The sequence below is a fragment of the Salmo salar genome, chromosome 20 (assembly GCF_965601325.2).
Source record: "Salmo salar chromosome 20, fSalSal1, whole genome shotgun sequence".
Lineage (NCBI taxonomy): Eukaryota > Metazoa > Chordata > Actinopteri > Salmoniformes > Salmonidae > Salmo > Salmo salar.
Window position 1 is genome coordinate 57,020,245 of NC_138310.1, and position 19,932 is coordinate 57,040,176.

At 41.9% G+C, this 19,932-nt stretch overlaps 1 protein-coding gene across 1 annotated transcript; it reads left to right on the top strand.

Moving 5' to 3' along the window:
• Positions 1-11,247: 11,247 nt before the first annotated feature.
• On the top strand, positions 11,248-18,104 carry LOC145850355 (pregnancy zone protein-like). The gene is made up of 6 exons (XM_082966573.1): positions 11,248-11,427; positions 11,649-11,829; positions 15,498-15,612; positions 17,177-17,197; positions 17,735-17,900; positions 18,020-18,104. The coding sequence occupies exons 1-5, from the start codon at positions 11,342-11,344 to the stop codon at positions 17,818-17,820; spliced, it is 489 nt and encodes a 162-aa protein (XP_082822699.1). The 5' UTR covers positions 11,248-11,341; the 3' UTR covers positions 17,821-17,900; positions 18,020-18,104.
• Positions 18,105-19,932: the final 1,828 nt, after the last annotated feature.

The following is a 19,932-nucleotide window of genomic DNA, read 5'->3' on the forward strand; positions in this document are numbered from 1 at the left end:
CTCATTGAATCCCATTGTGATGCAGAGAGGAGCACTATTTGGCCGTGGGGACACTATTTGGCATGACAGGCCCCCGGATAAGGTATACGATATACAATGAGTTTACAAAACATTAGGAACACCTTCCAAATATTGAGTTGCACCTCTACAAGGCGTTGAAAGCATTCCACAAGGATGCTGGCCCATGTTGACGCCAATGCTTCCCATAGTTGTCTGAAGTTGGCTGGATGTCCTTTGGGTGTTAAACTAGAAAATGTTCATCCAGAAGCGACGCTCCTAGTGGCCGGGAACTTTAATGCAGGCAAACTTAAATCCGTTTTACCTCATTTCTACCACGTGCAACCAGGGGATAAAAAAGTCTAGACCACGTTTACTCCACACACAGACATGCGTACAAAGCTCTCTCTTGCCCTCCATTTGGCAAATCTGACCATAATTCTATCCTCATGATTTCTGCTTACAAGCAAAAGCATGAAGTACCAGTGACTCCCCTCAATACAGAAGGGGTCAGATGATGCGGATGCTAAGCTACAGGACTGTTTTGCTAGCACAGACTGGAATATGTTTTGGGATTCATCCGATGGCATTGAGGAGTATACCATCGGCTTCATCAATAAGTGCATCGATGACGTTGTCCCCATAGTGACTGAAGGTAAGTATCCCAACCAGAAGCCATGGATTACAGGCAACATCCGCACCAAGCTAAAAGGCTAGAGCTGCCGCTTTCAATGAGCTTGACACTAATCTGGATGCTTATAAGAAATCCCGCTATGCCCTCAGACGAACTATCAAACAGGCAAAGTGTCAATACAGGACTAAGATTGAATCCTACTACACGGGCTCTGATGCTCGTCGGATGTGGCAGGGCTTGCAAACTATTATGGACTATAAAGCGAAACCCAGGCGCGAGCTGCCCAGTGATGAGAGCCTACCAGACGAGCTAAATGCCTTTTATGCTGGCTTCGTGGCAAGCAACACTGAAGCATGCATGAGAGCACCAGCTGTTCCGGACGACTGTGTGATCACTCTCTCTGTAGCCGATGTGAGTAAGACCTTTAAACAGGTCAACATTCACAAGGCTGCAGAGTCAGATGAATTATCAGGATGTGTACTGCATGCAAGGACCAACTGTCAAGTGTTTTCACTGACATTTTCAAACTCTCCCTGACCGACTCTGTAATACCTACATGTTTGTAGCAGACCACCATAGTCCCTGTGCCCAAGAACGCCAAGGTAACCTGCCTAAATTACTACTGCCACATAGCACTCACATGTGTAACCACAAAGTGCTTTGACAGGCTGGTCATGGCTCACATCAACACCATCATCCCTGAAACCCTAGACCCACTCCAATTTGCACACATTCCCAACAGATCCACAGATGATGCAATCTTTTGTTCAAATATTTTTTATTGAACACATACACAAGAATGGTGTATAGGTATAATAGACAAGTTTACAGTTCTTATCTAAACATAAGAGAACAGACACTAACCAAAAGACCCAGAGTTCTGGGCACAAAACAAATATTACAAAACAAGACATACAAAACAAGGACCGGTAGAAAGAAAAAAGGGTTGATGTAACCCCCCCACTTATACCCCCCTTTATCCCCCCTTATTCCACCCTATTCCCCTCCCAACTGCTCGGGTGGCGGGGCCAGCCCATGCTGCCCAAAGGTAGATTACCATATGACAATTGAGAGTGCGTTAAAAAGTTCAAATTCACAGCGCCGCCTGGTCCAAGTAAGAGAGGAAAGGCTGCCAGATTTGATCAAATGTTGGTAATTTATTGTTCAGAATATATCTAATTCTTTCTAAGTGTACAGTGTTTGCCAATTCGCTGAGCCATAATTTGGTAGAGGGCGCTTCCCTCTTTTTCCAAAACAACAAGATACATTTTTTTGCCGAAATGAGACTGTAAGAGATTAGTTGTTTTTGGGAGTTGGTTAATCCGTTTAGGGAATCGGACACTCCCAGGATTATCAGAAGCGGGTCTGGGTCTATTGAAGTCTCCAGAACTTCAGAGAGGACCCCTAAAATTCCACACCAATACCCATACAAGTTAGAACATAGGGCAAAGCAGTGGAGTAGTGTACCCTGCTCAGCCTGACATTTATCACACATAGGGGATGTACCAGGAAATATCCTATGCAGTTTGGTTTTGGAATAGTGTAATCTGTGTAATACCTTGAATTGTATGAGACGATGTCTGGAGTTAATGGAGCAGGTGTGGATATACTCCAAGCTGTCCTCCCAGTCTGCCACCGAAATATCAGTCCCTAGTTCTTCCTCCCATTTTGCCTTAATGGCATCAGTAGACGGTGCGCTAACAGATTGAAAAGCGTCATATATACGAGATATCAGTTTGTCTGAGGTAGGGCATATTTTTATGCATCCGTCAAACATGGAAGGTTTAGCATTCCCAAATGTTGGGAGGTGTTTTCTAACATCCTCTCTAATCTGTAGGTATCTGAAAAAGTTACTTCTGGGAAGATTACGTTTCCCTCAGTGATTCAAAGGAAGCAAAGGTCCCTTCTATATATAAATCCCCTATGGTACTTATCCCCAACTCTCCCCATCGCTCAAAGGTGTTATCAAGGTTAGAGGGGGCAAAGGAGGGATTCCTGGCAACAGGAAGAATGAATGATATTGGTCTAAGCTCAAAGTGGACTTTAATTTGCTTCCAGATTCGGACTGTGCAATGTACAATAGGATTGTTACGGTAAAGTGACATCTCCAGATTGACAGGTGACTAAATCACAGCACCAATAGAGAAGGGGTGTCACTCCTCTCATTCCACACTAAGCCAGCTGGGTGGCGGGTGTGCGTCATCCAGCAAAAACGTAACAGCGCGGAGGTTGGCAGCCCAGTAGTAAAATATAAAGTTTGGGAAAGACAATCCTCCTTTCATCTTGGATTTACAGAGGTGTTTTTTACCTTTCCTGTGTGTTTTATAATCCCAGATGAAAGGATTGTTAATAGAGTCCAGTTGTTTATGAAAGGATTTAGGTATGAATATTGGGATGTTCTGGTATAGGTAGAGCAGTTGTGGGAGGAAGACCATTTTAATGGCATTAATTCTTCCGAGCAGAGAAATTGGGAGAGTTCTCCAAAATTCTATGTTTGCCTTAAGTTTTTGCATCAGAGAGGGGAAATTCTCTTTTAAATAGTAAGGAGTATTGTTTGGTAACTACAATTCCAAGGTAGGTACATTTATCTGAAGATAGCTTAACTGGAAGATGTTCTAGCCAGGAGGTGTTTTGCAACTGTATGGGCATTAATTCACTCTTGTTCCAATTAATTCTGTATCCCGAGAAGGTACCAAACAAATTAATCACCTCCAGAATAGCTGGAATACTATCTTGGGGTTCTGTTACATAGAGGAGAATGTCATCTGCGTATAGGGAAATCTTATTTAGAGTATCTTTAGTATTATAGCCGTGTATTGCTGCATGAGATCTGATCGCTTGAGCGAGAGGTTCAATAATTAGGGCGAAGAGCATAGGCGACAGCGCACAACCCTGCCTTGTCCCTCTGTAAAGGTTAAATTGGGGCGACAATGATTGGTTAGTGAGTATTCTCGCACAGGGGTTCCTATATAAAAGCTGGATCCACTTTATGAACCCATCTCCAATATTAAATTTCTGTAGGACATTGAATAGATAGGGCCACTCAACTTGGTCAAAGGCCTTTTTGGCGTCAAGAGATATAACGGCAAGGTCCACATTAGGTAACCTCTGAGAATACATAATGTTGAATATGCGCCGGAGATTGAAGATTGAGTTTCTGTTAGGGATAAAGCCGTTTTTTTCCGAATGGACCAATTTGCCAATTAAAGTGCTAAGCCTGTTAGCCAAAGTTTTTGCTAAAATCTTTTGGTCTGTATTAAGGAGGGATATTGGTCTGTATGACCCTACCTCTTCCGGATCCTTACCCTTCTTATGTATAACTGTAATAAACGCCTCATCCAAAGTGGATGGGAGCGCTCCATCCTCGTTGGCCTGAACCAACATTTTGTGTAGGTAGGGAGAGAGCATGTTGCTGAATGTTTTGTAGAATTCACCAGGGTATCCATATGGGCCCGGGGTCTTGCCACTCTTTAGAGATTTTATTGTTTCTCTAATTTCTTCAAGAGATATTTCCTTATTCAGGAAGTAAGAGTCTTCCTGGTTCAGGGCAGGAAGATTACAGTCCTCCAAAAAGTTTTGCATAATTAAGGGGTTAGGATCCGCTTTAGATGTATATAAAGTCTCATAAAACTGACGGAATCTGTCATTTATGTCTTTGGGGGAAGAGAGTAATTCCCCAGATGCAGATTTAACTTTGTGAATCATTCGGTCACTCACATTCTTACGAAGTTGTCTGGCGAGTAGTTTGTGTGGTTTGTCACCAAACTCAAAATATTTTTGCTTGGCATAGAGAAAAGATTTAGCAATTTTAGCAGAGAGGATCTGATGGTATTTAAATTTTAAAGACATCATTTTTTTATGTTTCTCCCTAGATGGGTGTCTAGCATTCTCCCTATCCAGCAAGTGAATTTGTCCCTCCAGTTCTACCAATTCTCTTCTGTTTTGCCTACTCCTGGCAGTCTGAAAGGAGATGATACAGACTCTCAAATAAGCCTTCAGTGTTTCCCACAGTAATGCTGTGGAAGTCTCTGTGTTGTCGTTGGTATCAAAGAAAAATGTAATTTGGTCTTTAAGATGTTCACAGAATGTTGGTTCTGTGAGGAGCTGAGGATTGAACCTCCAGACCCTCTCGTTTGGAACGATGTCACCCAATCTCAGGGAGAAGGTGAGTGGACTGTGGTCAGAGATTATAATATCATGATATCTCACATTACAGGTATAGGGGAGTAGTTTAGCATCAACCAAAAAGTTGTCAATACGAGTATAAACATTGTGAACATGAGAGTAGAAGGAGTATGCCCTACCCGTAGGGTTAGAGATCCTCCATATATCAAATAAGTTCGAATTTTTTATGTAGGTATTCAAGAATTCGCTTGAATAGGAGATAGGGGTTCGCCGGGTAGAGGATCTATCCAAATATTGGTCTAGTACACAGTTGAGGTCCCCTCCAATGACCAGGTTAGTATGGGAGATATCTGGAATCAGGGCAAGGACTCTTTTGAAAAAAGAGGGGTTATCAATGTTTGGCCCATAGATATTTAGTAGAGTTACAGAAGTAGAGTGGATCTCTCCTATTACGATCACATAACGATCCTCTTTGTCCACAATAGTGGTTTTATGTAGAAAGGGAATTCCTTTCCGTACAAGAATTGCTGTGCCTCTCGTTTTGGCAGAGAAGTTAGAGTGATACACTTGCCCCACCCACTTACATTTAAGTCTGTTATGAGAACTGTTTTTCAGATGGGTTTCTTGCAAAAATATAATATCAGATGAGAGTGCTTTCAAGTGGGCTAGGACCTTGCCTCTCTTAATTGGTTCATTTAAACCCTTGATATTCCAGGAAGTGAATGTAAGCCCCACCCTCCTCTCATTTGTAGTTCCTATGGTGGCCTGCATAGCATGTAAGTTACTAAAAAGGTAAGAAAGCGCACCAAACCATCACGATCAGCATATGTAGCACCTACACCCGAGCAGTATCCAACCCACCCCTCCCCCCCTGCAAGCACCTTTACTCTCCACCCTGTTCCCCTACTTTCCCCAACATTTACCCCTCCCATCAACCCACATTTAACAGGCATACACAAAAAGGAGAAAAAAAACATGAAAATAAAAATAATAAACACATGGCCGATGCCAAAAAAGCACGGCGCGACCTCGAACAAGAGGTAAAACAAAAATAAAATCCCAACTATACGTTCACCTCTCACTATCCTAGAACTTCTACTAACATCTGAACTGAGGAGGCTCCCGCGATTAAAGTGTTCAGATAGCATCTATTAAACCTAAACAGAATAAGTTGCAACTTAAACATATTGTGCACTTAAGCTTCATCTTGGGTCAATCCCTGAGATGAGCAAGATATAGCATCACAAGATTACATTGCTAAGCAATGCCGGTCTAAACATAAACCATCAGCAACCGACATAGACAGCAGTACAATTACACATTGTGGGTTAAGAGATGGGAACAAGGATTTTGATAAATTGAACGTACCCCCCCAATCAAAAAAAAAATATATAAAAAAAAAAATATATATATATATATATATATATATATATATATATATATATATATATATACACTGCTCAAAAAAATAAAGGGAACACTTAAACAACACAATGTAACTCTAGGTCAATCACACTTCTGTGAAATCAAACTGTCCACTTAGGAAGCAACACTGATTGACAATACATTTCACATGCTGTTGTGCAAATGGAATAGACAACAGGTGGAAATGATAGGCAATTAGCAAGACACCCCCAATAAAGGAGTGGTTCTGCAGGTGGGGACCACAGACCACTTCTCAGTTCCTATGCTTCCTGGCTGATGTTTTGGTCACTTTTGAATGCTGGCGGTGCTTTCACTCTAGTGGTAGCATGAGACGGAGTCTACAACCCACACAAGTGGCTTAGGTAGTGCAGCTCATCCAGGATGGCACATCAATGCGAGCTGTGGCAAGAAGGTTTGCTGTGTCTGTCAGCGTAGTGTCCAGAGCATGGAGGCGCTACCAGGAGACAGGCCAGTACATCAGGAGACGTGGAGGAGGCCGTAGGAGGGCAACAACCCAGCAGCAGGACCACTACCTCCGCCTTTGTGCAAGGAGGAGCAGGAGAAGCACTGCCAGAGCCCTGCAAAATGATCTCCAGCAGGCCACAAATGTGCATGTGTCTGCTCAAACGGTCAGAAACAGACTCCATGAGGGTGGTATGAGGGCCCGACGTCCACAGGTGGGGGTTGTGCTTACAGCCCAACACCGTGCAGGATGTTTGGCATTTGCCAGAGAACACCAAGATTGGCAAATTCACCACTGGCGCCCTGTGCTCTTCACAGATGAAAGCAGGTTCACACTGAGCACGTGATAGACGTGACAGAGTCTGGAAACGCCGTGGAGAACGTTCTGCTGCCTGCAACATCCTCCAGCATGACCGGTTTGGCGGTGGGTCAGTCATGGTGTGGGGTGGCATTTCTTTGGGGGGCCGCACAGCCCTCCATGTGCTCGCCAGAGGTAGCCTGACTGCCATTAGGTACCGAGATGAGATCCTCAGACCCCTTGTGAGACCATATGCTGGTGCGGTTGGCCCTGGGTTCCTCCTAATGCAAGACAATGCTAGACCTCAGTTCCTGCAAGAGGAAGGCATTGATGCTATGGACTGGCCCGCCCGTTCCCCAGACCTGAATCCAATTGAGCACATCTGGGACATCATGTCTCGCTCCATCCACCAACGCCACGTTGCACCACAGACTGTCCAGGAGTTGGCGGATGCTTTAGTCCAGGTCTGGGAGGAGATCCCTCAGGAGACCATCCGCCACCTCATCAGGTGCATGCCCAGGCGTTGTAGGGAGGTCATACAGGCACGTGGAGGCCACACACACTACTGAGCCTTATTTTGCCTTGTTTTAAGGACATTACATCAAAGTTGGATCAGCCTGTAGTGTGGTTTTCCACTTTAATTTTGAGTGTGACTCCAAATCCAGACCTCCATGGGTTGATAAATTGGATTTCCATTGATTATTTTTGTGTGATTTTTGTTGTCAGCACATTCAACTATGTAAAGAAAAAAGTATTTAATAAGATTATTTCTTTCATTCAGATCTAGGATGTGTTGTTTAAGTGTTCCCTTTATTTTTTTGAGCAGTATATATATTTTTTAAATAATTAAAAAACAGTAGTGATATATATATATATATATATATATATATATATATATATATATATATATATATACACACATACACATACATACACATATACATACATCCATACACACACATACATACACATGTACATATACATACAAACACATGTGCAGACATGCACACATACACACACATCCACATATATACACACACATGTGCGTACCTACATACACACACAGATGCGCGTATACCCACACACACACACGCGCAAGCATATACACGCATACCCACATACATACACACGTGCATCCACACACATATACATACACACATACATTTACGCACATACACATCTACGTACACATGTACACACATACATCCCAAAAAATATACTTAGAAAAATAAATATTTTTAAATATATCACACACACACACACACACAATCTACATACACACCCCAGAATAGTAATCTACACTAATTTAAAATATACACATACCTTATACTAAAATGCTAGGAGAAAATAATAATAAAGTACAAATAGTAATTATATGTACGCACACCTACACAGACCCAAGCACCACGGAGGTCTGGTGGGAATCTAATCGTGAGAGCGGGCCAGGCTATGACAAAGGCAGAACAGCACAAAACATCAACTTGCTATCCAGGTGTCTGCCCCTTAACAGCCATCACCCCCAGTCCCCCGCAAGCAATAAATAAATGGTATGGTAATAGGAATAATGTAAGAATTTAAAAATAAATAACGAAACAAAAAAAAAATGGGGGAATATAAGTATATCCATCCGAAAGTGTCAATGATCAGACGTGGAAGGCCTCCCAAACAGGCATCGCTCTGAACCCAGTCGGAATTAAAGTTAAATTAACGTTAAATGAGAGCTCTGACCGCCCTCCATTGGTCAGCTCAGCGTGTTACCTGTTCGGCAGCCCTTGTTGAGACCATTTAGTACGGTTTCACCCGTTATGGTATAGTATGGGTTCGAGTCCATAAGCAGACCCTAAAACACAATGACAAGGCACTCTAACCTGTACGGGGGATTGGCGTATATTCCCGGATAAACTTCTCTGCGTCCAAAACCGAGGAGAGCCAAATCTTCTCCCCAGAAGGCGGGGTAATTCTTAGTCTTGCAGGGAAGAGCAAGGCTGGGCGAAGATGGAGTTTGTAGAGTTTGGTCATGACATCTCTGTAGCCGGCACGGTGCTTTGCCACATCGGGCGCATAATCCTCATATACACGGAAGGGATGCCCTTTATGTAACAGGTTGCCCCTCATTCGAGCCTCGCGCAGGATAAGATCCTTGGTCTTGAAACTGTGACAACAGATGATTACTGGGCGAGGACGTTGGCCCGGTCGAGGCACTGGGACACTGGCGCGATGTGCACGGTCCAGTTGGGGATCTGAAGCCAAAACATCCGATCCCATTGCATCCTTCAATAGCTTGGCGAAGAAGTCGGTGGAGCGAGAGCCAGCCTCTACCCCCTCTGCCAGACCAACAACGCGAAGGTTATGACGTCTGGATCGGCCATCCAGGTCGACCACTTTCACAGAAAGCCTCTGCACACTATCCTGCAATGACGTGCATAGCTTCTCTAACTCGTCGATCCTACCAGCGTTGAATTCAGAAGCTTTCTCAAGGTCCACAATACTCTGGCCCTGCGAGGCGACCATTCGAATGGTGCTTTCAATTTTAGTGTCCAGTTCAGCAATAGTAGCCTTAAGATCCTCAGCTATAGCAACACGTAGTTCTCCCAAAGCCCGGGTAAGTTCTGTAAGTGTCACGTTGTTACCTGTGCCTTCCGCCATGTCTGTCTCGTTGTTTGGCAGGGAGTAGGCCTCCGAAGTGGATCTATTGTACTTTGGTCGCTTATTACTCGGCATTTTCACATAGAAAGTTACAATATTGTATTAGAAAGAAACGTTTGTTGTAAAAAGTGCTATAAAGTAGGTTAGGTTAGATTATTTCGCAAAAAAGTTGCAGGAGCCTCTCACACACAGCCGTTCGCTCCAACATGCTAGCTCCGCCCCCCCAGATGATGCAATCTTAATTGCACTCCACACTGCCCTTTCCCACCTGGACAAAAAGAACACTTTCGTGAGAATGCTGTTCATTGACTACAGCTCAACGTTCAACACCATAGTGCCCACAAAGCTCATCACCAAGCTAAGGACCCTGTGACTAAACACCTCCCTCTGCAACTGGATCATGGACTTCCTGACTGGCCACCCCCCAGGTGGTAAGGTTAGGCAACAACACATCTGCCACGCTGACTTAGTCCCCTCCTGTACTCCCTGTTCACCCACGACTGCGTGGCCAAGCACGACTCCAACACCATCATTAAGTTTGCTGACACCACAATGGTGCAAGGCCTGATCACCGATAATGATAAAACAGTCTATAGGGAGGAGGTCAGAGACGTGGCAGTGTGGTGCCAGGACAACAACCTCCCCCTCAATGTTAGCAAGACAAAGGAGCTGATTGTGGACTACAGGAGAAGGAGGGCCAAACAGACCCCCATTCACATCGACGGGGCTGTAGTGGAGTGGGTCGAGAACTTCAAATGATTTGCTGTCCAAACTATCATGGTCCAAACACACAAAGACGCCTATTCCTCCTCAGTAGACTGAAAAGATTTGGCATGGGTCCACAGATCCTCAAAAAGTTCTACAGCTACACCATCAAGAGCATTCTGACCGGTTGCATCACTGCCTGGTATGGAAACTGCTCGGCATCCGACCGTAAGTCACTACAGAGGGTAATGCGTACCGCCCAGTACATCACCGGGGCCAAACTTCCTGCAATCCAGGACCTCTTTAATAGGCGTGTCGGAGGAAGGCCCAAAATATTGTCAAAGACTCCAACCACCCAAGTCATAGACTGTTCTCTCTGCTACCGCATGGCAAGTGGTACAGGAGCACCGGGTCTAGGTCCAAAATGCTCTTTAACAGCTTCTACCCCCAAGCCATAAGACTGCTGAACAATTAATCAAATGGCTACGTGGACTATTTGCATTGATCCCCTCCCCTCCCCTCCCACCCACTTTCTTTTAATTATTATTTATGCATGGCTACCATACTGTACACAATCCATGTCTCAATTGTCTCAAGACTTAAAAATACTTCTCCTCCCCTTCATCTACACTGACTGAAATGGATTTAACAAGTGACATCAATAAGGGATCATTCTGTAGCTTTCACCTGGATTTACCTGGTCAGTCCATGTCATGGAAAGAGCATAGGTGTTTTGTACAAACAGTGTATATAAAACACAGGAAAATGACGTTTTTGACTGCGCTGGTTATTTACAACACTTTATGTTGTTATTTCCTTTGTTTTGGCAGTTACCTTTATATTGACGGTGCACGTGTAATCCCAAAGCCAGAAAATCTGCCAATCACAATACTGCAAAGCACTATTATTGACAAAAATGGGTCAATCATTCACAGGGCTTTAACTTCAATAATTTAAACCTTGATATCAGTTCCTCTGCACAACGCAGTAGGGAAGTATTGCAGGTAGGAATACTGGGATATAGTCTGACTTGTTTTTCTCTTTTTGTCATGGTTCCTCCTGGGCTTCAGGTTTGGAGATGGATACTATTTGCTTGCTTTCACTGGCTTTGTGTCTGTCTAGAAACTCCAAGGCCGTAAGTAAATCTGCACCGTCATAAAGTTAGAATTGAGTAATCAGATTCATGGCGTCTCATCTTGCTGTAACATTCTCTCAGTCAGCAGATTAAGAGCTGTTTTTCCATCGACCCTTTCTGCAGATATTTCTTCTGTTGATTTCACCAACGTACCCTCTCATTTTGAACTGATTTTCCTTTGTGTTTGTTGGTGTGTAAGTGCATGTGTATGTTCTCTGTAGGGTTTACATGGTAGCCATTCCTGCAGTAATCCAGGCAGGCTCAGAGACCAAGCTTTGTGCCAGCCTTCTGCAGCCTAATGAGACCCTGGTCATGACCATATCTCTGATTGCCAATGAGCAGATCAAAATTCTTCTCCAGGAGAGTTCTGACAAAGAGTTTCACCGCTGCTTCCAGTTTCAGGTCAGCTCAGCACTGGTCAACATCCAGAACCATTCCAATAAGAATGTACTGTAGTTCTCTGCTTTGTGATGCATCTCTTAATTTTCTATGTAATACCAGATTATTTCATGGGAAATATCAATGTGGTGGCTCACTATAACCTTTCTGGCATTCAGGCTGAAATTCTTACCTGGTTTTGGTCAGATACTAGTATGCACTGTACAATATACAGTTGAAGTCAGAAGTTTACATACACTTAGGTTGGAGTCATTAAAACTCGTTTTTCAACCACTCCACAAATTTCTTGTTAACAAACTATAGTTTTGGCAAGTCGGTTAGGACATCTACTTTGTGCATGACACAAGTCATTTTTCCAACAATTGTTTACAGACAGATTATTTCACTTATAATTGACTGTATCACAATTTCAGTAGGTCAGAAGTTTACATACACTAAGTTGACTGTGCCATTAAACAGCTTGGAAAATTCCAGAAAATGATGAATGAAAATCATGGCTTTATAAGTTTCCGATAGGCTAGTTGATATCATTTGAGTCAATTGGAGGTGTACCTGTGGATGTATTTCAAGGCCTACCTTCAAACTCAGTGCTTCTTTGCTTGACATCATGGGAAAATCAAAAGAAATCCACCAAGACCTCAGAAAAAAATTGTAGACCTCCACAGGTCTGGTTCATCCTTGGGAGCAATTTCTAAACGCCTGAAGGTACCACGTTCATCTGTACAAACAATAGTACGCAAGTATAAACACCATGGGACCACACAGACGCCACACCGCTCAGGAAGGATATGCGTTCTGTCTCCTAGAGATGAACGTACTTTGGTGTGAAAAGTGCAAATCAATCCCAGAACAACAGCAAAGGACCTTGTGAAGATGCTGGAGGAAATGGGTACAAAAATATCTATATCCACAGTAAAACGAGTCCTGTATCGATGTAACCTGAAAGGCCGCTCAGCAAGGAAGAAGCCACTGCTCCAAAACCACCATAAAAAAGCCAGACTACGGTTTGCAACTGCACATGGGGACAAAGATCATACTTTTGGAGAAATGTCCTCTGGTCTGATGAAACAAAAATAGAACTGTTTGGCCATAATGACCATTGTTATGTTTGGAGGAAAAAGGGGGAGGCTTGCAAGCCGAAGAACACCATCCCAACTGTAAAGCACAGGGGTGGCAGCATCATGTTGTGGGGCTGCTTTGCTGCAGGAGGGACTGGTGCACTTCACAAAATAGATGGCATCATGAGGCAGGAAAATTATGTGGATATATTGAAGCAACATCAAGACATCAGTCAGGAAGTTAAAGCTTGGTTGCAAATGGGTCTTCCAAATGGACAATAACCCCAAGCATACTTCCAAAGTTGTGGCAAAATGGCTTAAGGACAACAAAGTCAAGGTATTGGAGTGGCCATCACAAAGCCCTGAACTCAATCCTGTAGAAAATTTGTTGGCAGAACTGAAAAAGTATGTGTGAGCAAGGAGGACTACAAACCTGACTCAGTTACACCAGCTCTGTCAGGAGGAATGGGCCTCCCAACTTATTGTGGGAAGCTTATTGTGGGAAGCTTATGGAAGGCTACCTGAAAAGTTTGACCCAAGTTGAACAATTTAAAGGCAATGCTACCAAATACTAATTGAGTGTATGTAAACTTCTGACCCACTGGGAATGTGATGAAAAAAATAAAAGCTGAAATGAATCATTCCCCCTACTACTATTCTGACATTTCACATTCTTAAAATAAAGTGGTGATCCTAACTGACCTAAGACAGGGATTTTTTTCTCTGATTAACTGTCAGGAATTGTGAAAAACTGAGTTTAAATGTATTTGGCTAAGGTGTATGTAAACTTCCGACTTCAACTGTGTGTATGTATATATATATATATATATATATATATATATATATATATATATATATATATATATATATATATATATATATATATATATATATATATATGTGTATATATATATATATATATGTGTATATATATATATGTGTATATATATGTATATGTCCTGGAATTTGACTAAAATGGTGCTGCCACAATAAGAATATACAGACAGACAATAAACAGGATATACAGACAACTTATGTAGAAGCAGAGTTTTACACAAATCCACATGCAGTATGTACACTATTTACCAGTGGATGCTGCTGTGGGGAGAACGGCTCATAATAATGACTGGAACGGGGCAAATGGAATGGCGTCCAACTCATAGAAACCATTCCACTAATCCCCTCCAGGGATCACCATGAGCCCGTCCTCCCCAATTAAAGTGCAACCAACCTCCTGTGCTATGTACACTGTAGTATAAGAACTACAAGGTTCACTATAAAAACATAGCTACATTATATATGTAGTATGTAGGGATGTATAAATATATGAAGCATTTACAGGATTTACATTTTTTATTTTTTTTATTTTACCGTTATTTTACTAGGTAAGTTGACTGAGAACACATTCTCATTTACAGCAACGACCTGGGGAATAGTTACAGGGGAGAGGAGGGGGATGAATGAGCCAACTGTAAGCTGGGGATGATTAGGTGACCGTGATGGTATGAGGGACAGCTTGGGAATTTAGCCAGGACACCGGGGTTAACACCCCTACTCTTACGATAAGTGCCATGGGATCTTTAATGACCTCAGAGAGTCAGGACACCTGTTTAACGTCCCATCCGAAAGGCGCCACCCTACACATGATGATGTGCAGTCTGGGAAATATGTACAGTGAGGCTTCGAAAAGAACCCCATACCTACTGTAAAATATGGTGGTGGATGTTATTTGGGCATTTTTGCTTTCACTGGTCCTGGGGCCCTTTTTAAGGTAAACGGCATCATGAACTTTATTCAGTACCAGAACATTTCTGCCTCTGCCAGGAGGCGGAAACTTGGCCTCAAGTGGATCTTCCAGCAAAACAATAACCCCAAGCACACATTGAAATCCACAAAGAAATGGTGGTCACAAAATCAACATTTTGGAATCGCCATCTCAGTCTCCGGACTTAAAACACATTGAAAACCTATGGTTTGAATTGAAGATGACAGTCCATAAGCGCAGACGAAGGATGTCAAGAATCTGGAAGGATTCTGTATGGTCTAAGATTCCTCCCTATGTGTTCTCCAACTCATAAAACATTTTTGGAAAAAGGCTCAGTGCCATTATCTTCACAAAGTGAGGTAATGAAACCTATTGAAAACAGGGCTGTCAATAATTTTGACTTCTACACCCCCTTATTAAACAAAATATATTTCTCTGAGCAATTGTATTATTATAATATAACTTCCCAGTATTTTAATTATTTCTTTTACACAGTAATTTTTGCTCATCCTCATCAAGAGTGTCAATCATTTCAGACCCAACTGTATATGAAAAAAAAGCATATTAGGATGTGCAAATAGTGCAAAGAGAAGTGCTAAGCTCTTGGATGATAGTGTAGGCTGCATAGTCCGTGGATGGGTAGTACAGAGTGCATAGTCCATGAATGAGAAGATCATCGTGGACCAGGTGATTTGGGCTAGGGCCCGTGGGAAGAAGCTGTTCAAGTGGTGGGAGGTTTTGTTTGTGATTGACCTGAACCGTTTGCCAGAGGGGAGTCTTTGGAAGATGGAGTGGAAGGGGTTGGGGTTGATCTTATCTGCATGCTTCCATGCTCTGGAGTCGTGCAGGACCTCGATGGAGGGCAGGTGGCACCCGGTGACCCTCTCAGCAGACCGTACAATCCATTGCAGTTCGCCCTTGGACCAGGCAGACGCATTCCCAAACCAGAAAGTGATCAAGGAGGTGAGTATGAGCTCGATAATGGTTGCGTAGAACTGAACCAGAATTGTGCGTGAGAGTTTGAATTTCTTCAGCTGACGTAAGAAGTATATCTGCTGGTGTGGCTTATTGGTGATCGCTGTGAGGTTGTCCTGCCACTTGAGGTTGTGGGAGATGATGGATGTCTCAGCCATGCTTACAGCTACTCTAATAATTTCAAGGGGGAGAGATAGTGAGGGATGCTTCCTGAATTCAATCACCATCTCCACAATAGTTTTAAACAATATACTCCTGCACATCATATTTCCAGAGTGGGTGCTCTGCTATTTTTGAAGTTATGATACATTTTATGAGCACCAGTACCACTGTGAATGGGAAATGTAATCAAAGGGAACTCCGTTTGCTGGTGATTTGCTGTATGTGATTGGTTATTGACCTACAGTATAATGTCAATGTCGATGTATTAAATGGGTCATATCTTCAAAAATAGCAGGGCATAACTTTAATTATGACGCGTTTGAAGGATATATTGTTCCAAACAGTAAGTCTAAAAAAAGCTAAATCAAAAAGGCCACTTTTGTGATATTCATATCAATATTTTAATTTTGTATAAATTAACGTGAACATTTTTATTCCTGAATCTACACATGCTCCATATTTTAGAGCACACTATAAGGAGTGTAATGACACCAAGATGATGTCTTCATCATGTGCGGTTCATGGATCATGGAGTCTTACAAGAGGCATGGGTGTAAAACAGGTCTAAAATGGTCACTTTCATCCTTTTTATTTAATGGTTTGTGATTCAAATGTAAAAAGCATATGAAACATTGTTCATCCCAATTCATTTTCAATGTGAGAATGGCCAGAACAATCTGAGATACCAAAAATATTTTCGGGCCTTCCTGGTGTACAATCGCCCCCGGTGACAGACTAGTGTTCTGTCCTGACTACCTCACGCTACAGAAACAGGAGATAGGCTCCTGCCCTATTGGCCATACTGATTTGGACAAAGATTATTATGTACAGTATACTGTAAATGCTTATTTAAATTCAGCAATCAACTAGCCACCCCATGTCATACATGTCTCGTCAGTACTCCATGAACAATAAGACTTTGGAAATGGGAAACTATTGGGTAAAATCCAAATATCTGAAGGTATGCTTTTTAGTCTGTGTTGTCTGTTTAATCAGACTACACAAATAGTTGTGACACATAGTACTCAGGGCAAAAGTACATGTCTACAGATGTTCTCTAAATAAACCTGCGTGGGCTAATTTGAAGGTCCTCAAACATTCACCACAGGACAAGGGGTTTTCAATTTCATAAAAGGTCAGATTGGAATGTATGGGATTTTCTTTCATGAGATTGAGTTGATCTACTAAATTGATGTTAGAGTCCAAGTCAGATGCAAATGCTACATGTGATGTCTACTTGAAGAGACAAAGCCAATCGCCTGCCTAGTTCCTACGGTTGTAGACATCTGCTATGCTCCTCTGTAGATTTTTGGGGACTCTGCAGATTTTTGGGGGAATATGAGAGTTATTCATAAAACATGAACCAATATCTTGTCTTTGCCTTTCACAGTACAACATTGTGGAACTGCAGGTAAGACCCTTATTAGTCTATCAATGTATGATGACTGTCACTGTAAATAGTACTACATTATAAGACAATGACTCCACCAACTAGGTACTGTAGGTCATCATTCATTTCCACATGACAGTTACCAGAAGACTCCCTATCAGCTTTATGTGATCACATCTGGGCTACCTTCAGCAAGCAAACTTCAGAACGTTGCAGATAGATTCTACATGTCAGACAGGGATGTTTGGACTACATAACCTACACTCCTAAAAAGAAAATTGCTTTGTAGAACCTAAAATGGTTTTTCAGCTGTTCCCATAGGAAAACCTTTTGAAGAACCCTTTTTATTTCCAGGTAAAACCATTTTGGTTCCAGGTAGACGGTTCTAAATGGAGCCCAAAAGGGTTCTAAGTGGAACTCAAAAGGGCTCTCAATGTAACCAAAAACGTTTATCTTATGGGGACAGACAAAGAACCCTTTTGGAACCAATTCTTCTAAGAGGGGTTCCAATAGGTGTAGAGCCGTGCTCAATGTGCCTCTTGTTCTATGAACCAACAGGATGTTCATCAGAACAGGATTGGACAGTGGGTCAAAATGACATCCAGTGGCAACATTCTGCAGCTTTCTCACCCCCTGAACTCTGAAGCACCCGTAGGATCCTATGCTATTGTAGTGTGGATTGGTGAAAACAAAATATACCATCACTTCAAGGTAGAAAAGTATGGTAGGTTAAGCTTTGTTCTTTTACTTTTCATGCTAGGTATTGTCATGGCTCCAGCAGTTGAATCAATGCATCACAATCCTGGAACATTCATGAGTTAACTGCTGTTAATGTATTTCTAGTGTTGCCGAAATTTGAGATCAAAATGAACCTCACCGATAAGGTCAGCTTTGTTCAAGAGGAGTATAAAGTGGAAGTGTGTGCAACGTGAGTCAACACAATCTCTGTTCTGTAATGCACTGTAGTTGCAAATTACTCAAATACATAGACAAGTGCATTTTCAAATACAAATATCTAAATACCCCATGCATTTAAACCCAGGTCTGTTTAGTCATAGGGGTATTTCAAATAATGTATTTGGAAACAAGTAATTTAAAATAGTTTCAAATAGTAGGATATTTATAGGAAATTATATGAAAATACTTTCAAATACTTCAAATAGAAGTAGTTGATTTGGCCACATTATTTGAAAATACTGATGCACAGAAATTAAGTATTTGAGCCCAGGTCTAGGTAATGACAGCTAATGACTAATTAGTGTGCTTACTCAAAGCTCAAAGCTTGCACAGAGCGCCATAGACTAGAATAGTACATTTTGGATTTCAGATGTGCAGACTGACCCAACTTAGATTTCTTCAATACAGCTTAATGCTATCATTTACCAGTCACTACTAATACCACTAACACTGCAGTCACTTCTACTACTACTATTACTGCCACAGTCACAACTTTGACAACTACTATTACTACTGCAGTCACTACCATTACTACTGCAGTCACTACCACTACTATAACTTATCTCACAACCATAAATACTCAAGACAAGCTAGCAAACACACACGTTTTCTTTAAGAAATGTACTTTTGTAGTTGAAGACCTACAATGCTACTGCTCAATGTCATGAACTGTTCTTATGAGTCCCTGAGACTTCAAAGGTTTGGGACAGTGGCATGTACAGTACATGAACAGCTGTGCCAGTATTCATAAAGCATTTCAGAGTAGGATTGCTGACCTAGGATAAGGCTCCCCTGTACATGAGATCTAGTTCATTAGATCCAAAAGTTAAAACTGATCCTAGAACAGCACGCATACTCTGATAGGCTTTATGAATACTGGTCCAGATCGATTGACAATGTTGAAAACGTTTTACTTAAAACTTGCAGGTTAAATCATTATAATGTATTGTTATAAGCACGCAGGTATGAGATTTATAATGTCTCATATGAGACTTTTATAATATGGTATGTCTCTCTATGTAGGAAATGTATGATAGTTGATGTGTCTGATGTATGTTTGTGTTTTATTATGAAATAAAATCAGATACACTTATGGGCAGCCTGTACCTGGTAAAGCAGAGGTAGAGTTGTGCCGACCCTTAGTGCCCAATATAATAATACCAATAAGAATTGATGAGAAAAATCCAGAAGAAGTTCCTGATTATACACCCCCCTGCCATAAAGAGTCAATAGAGGTCTGTATGCTTTCATGAAGAAACTATATACTTGTTTTTACCATCATAATACATTTGAATGTGATCTGGTTACATTTATTTAAATCATTTCTTAATGTGGTTTTGCTTGCTTTTCCCAGATGGACCTAACTGGCTGTGCTTCTCATGTCTTCAACATGTCAATTTTCACAAAGGATGCTGGCCAGAAAATGCTCATAGACAGGCTGAGTTTTAATGCAAAAGTAGAGGAGGAGGGGACAGGCAAGTCAATTATCACAAGAATTTGAAGATGGTAGAAGTGATGATAACATTTGCCTGAAGTCAAATGAAAACAGTTTTTCTTCTTGAGAGTGAATTACATAATGTCAAGATTGCATGTTTAATTAGATCATGAAGATTGGCGTGACCTGCGTATTTGACCTTTGGTGCTACATCCTCATATGATGCTGTTTTTATTCATGTCTTCTGTTTGTAATCATGTTTTTAATACGTTGAGTAAGCTGCATTGGAATTCAGCTTCTGCATTGTGAGCTGCCATTGTGCATCATGGTGGCGTGTGTAGTTGTGAAATAAACCATCCTATTT

What these genes read in the sequence shown, in the direction of transcription:
- LOC145850355 (XM_082966573.1), top strand. Translation starts at nt 11,342, where the DNA reads ATGGTTCCTCCTGGGCTTCAGGTTTGGAGATGGATACTATTTGCTTGC. An exon ending in TGTCTAGAAACTCCAAGGCC is followed by an intron (nt 11,428 to 11,648) that starts GTAAGTAAATCT and finishes TGTTCTCTGTAG; the next exon opens with GGTTTACATGGTAGCCATTC. An exon ending in ACCAGAAAGTGATCAAGGAG is followed by an intron (nt 15,613 to 17,176) that starts GTGAGTATGAGC and finishes TGCCTTTCACAG; the next exon opens with TACAACATTGTGGAACTGCA.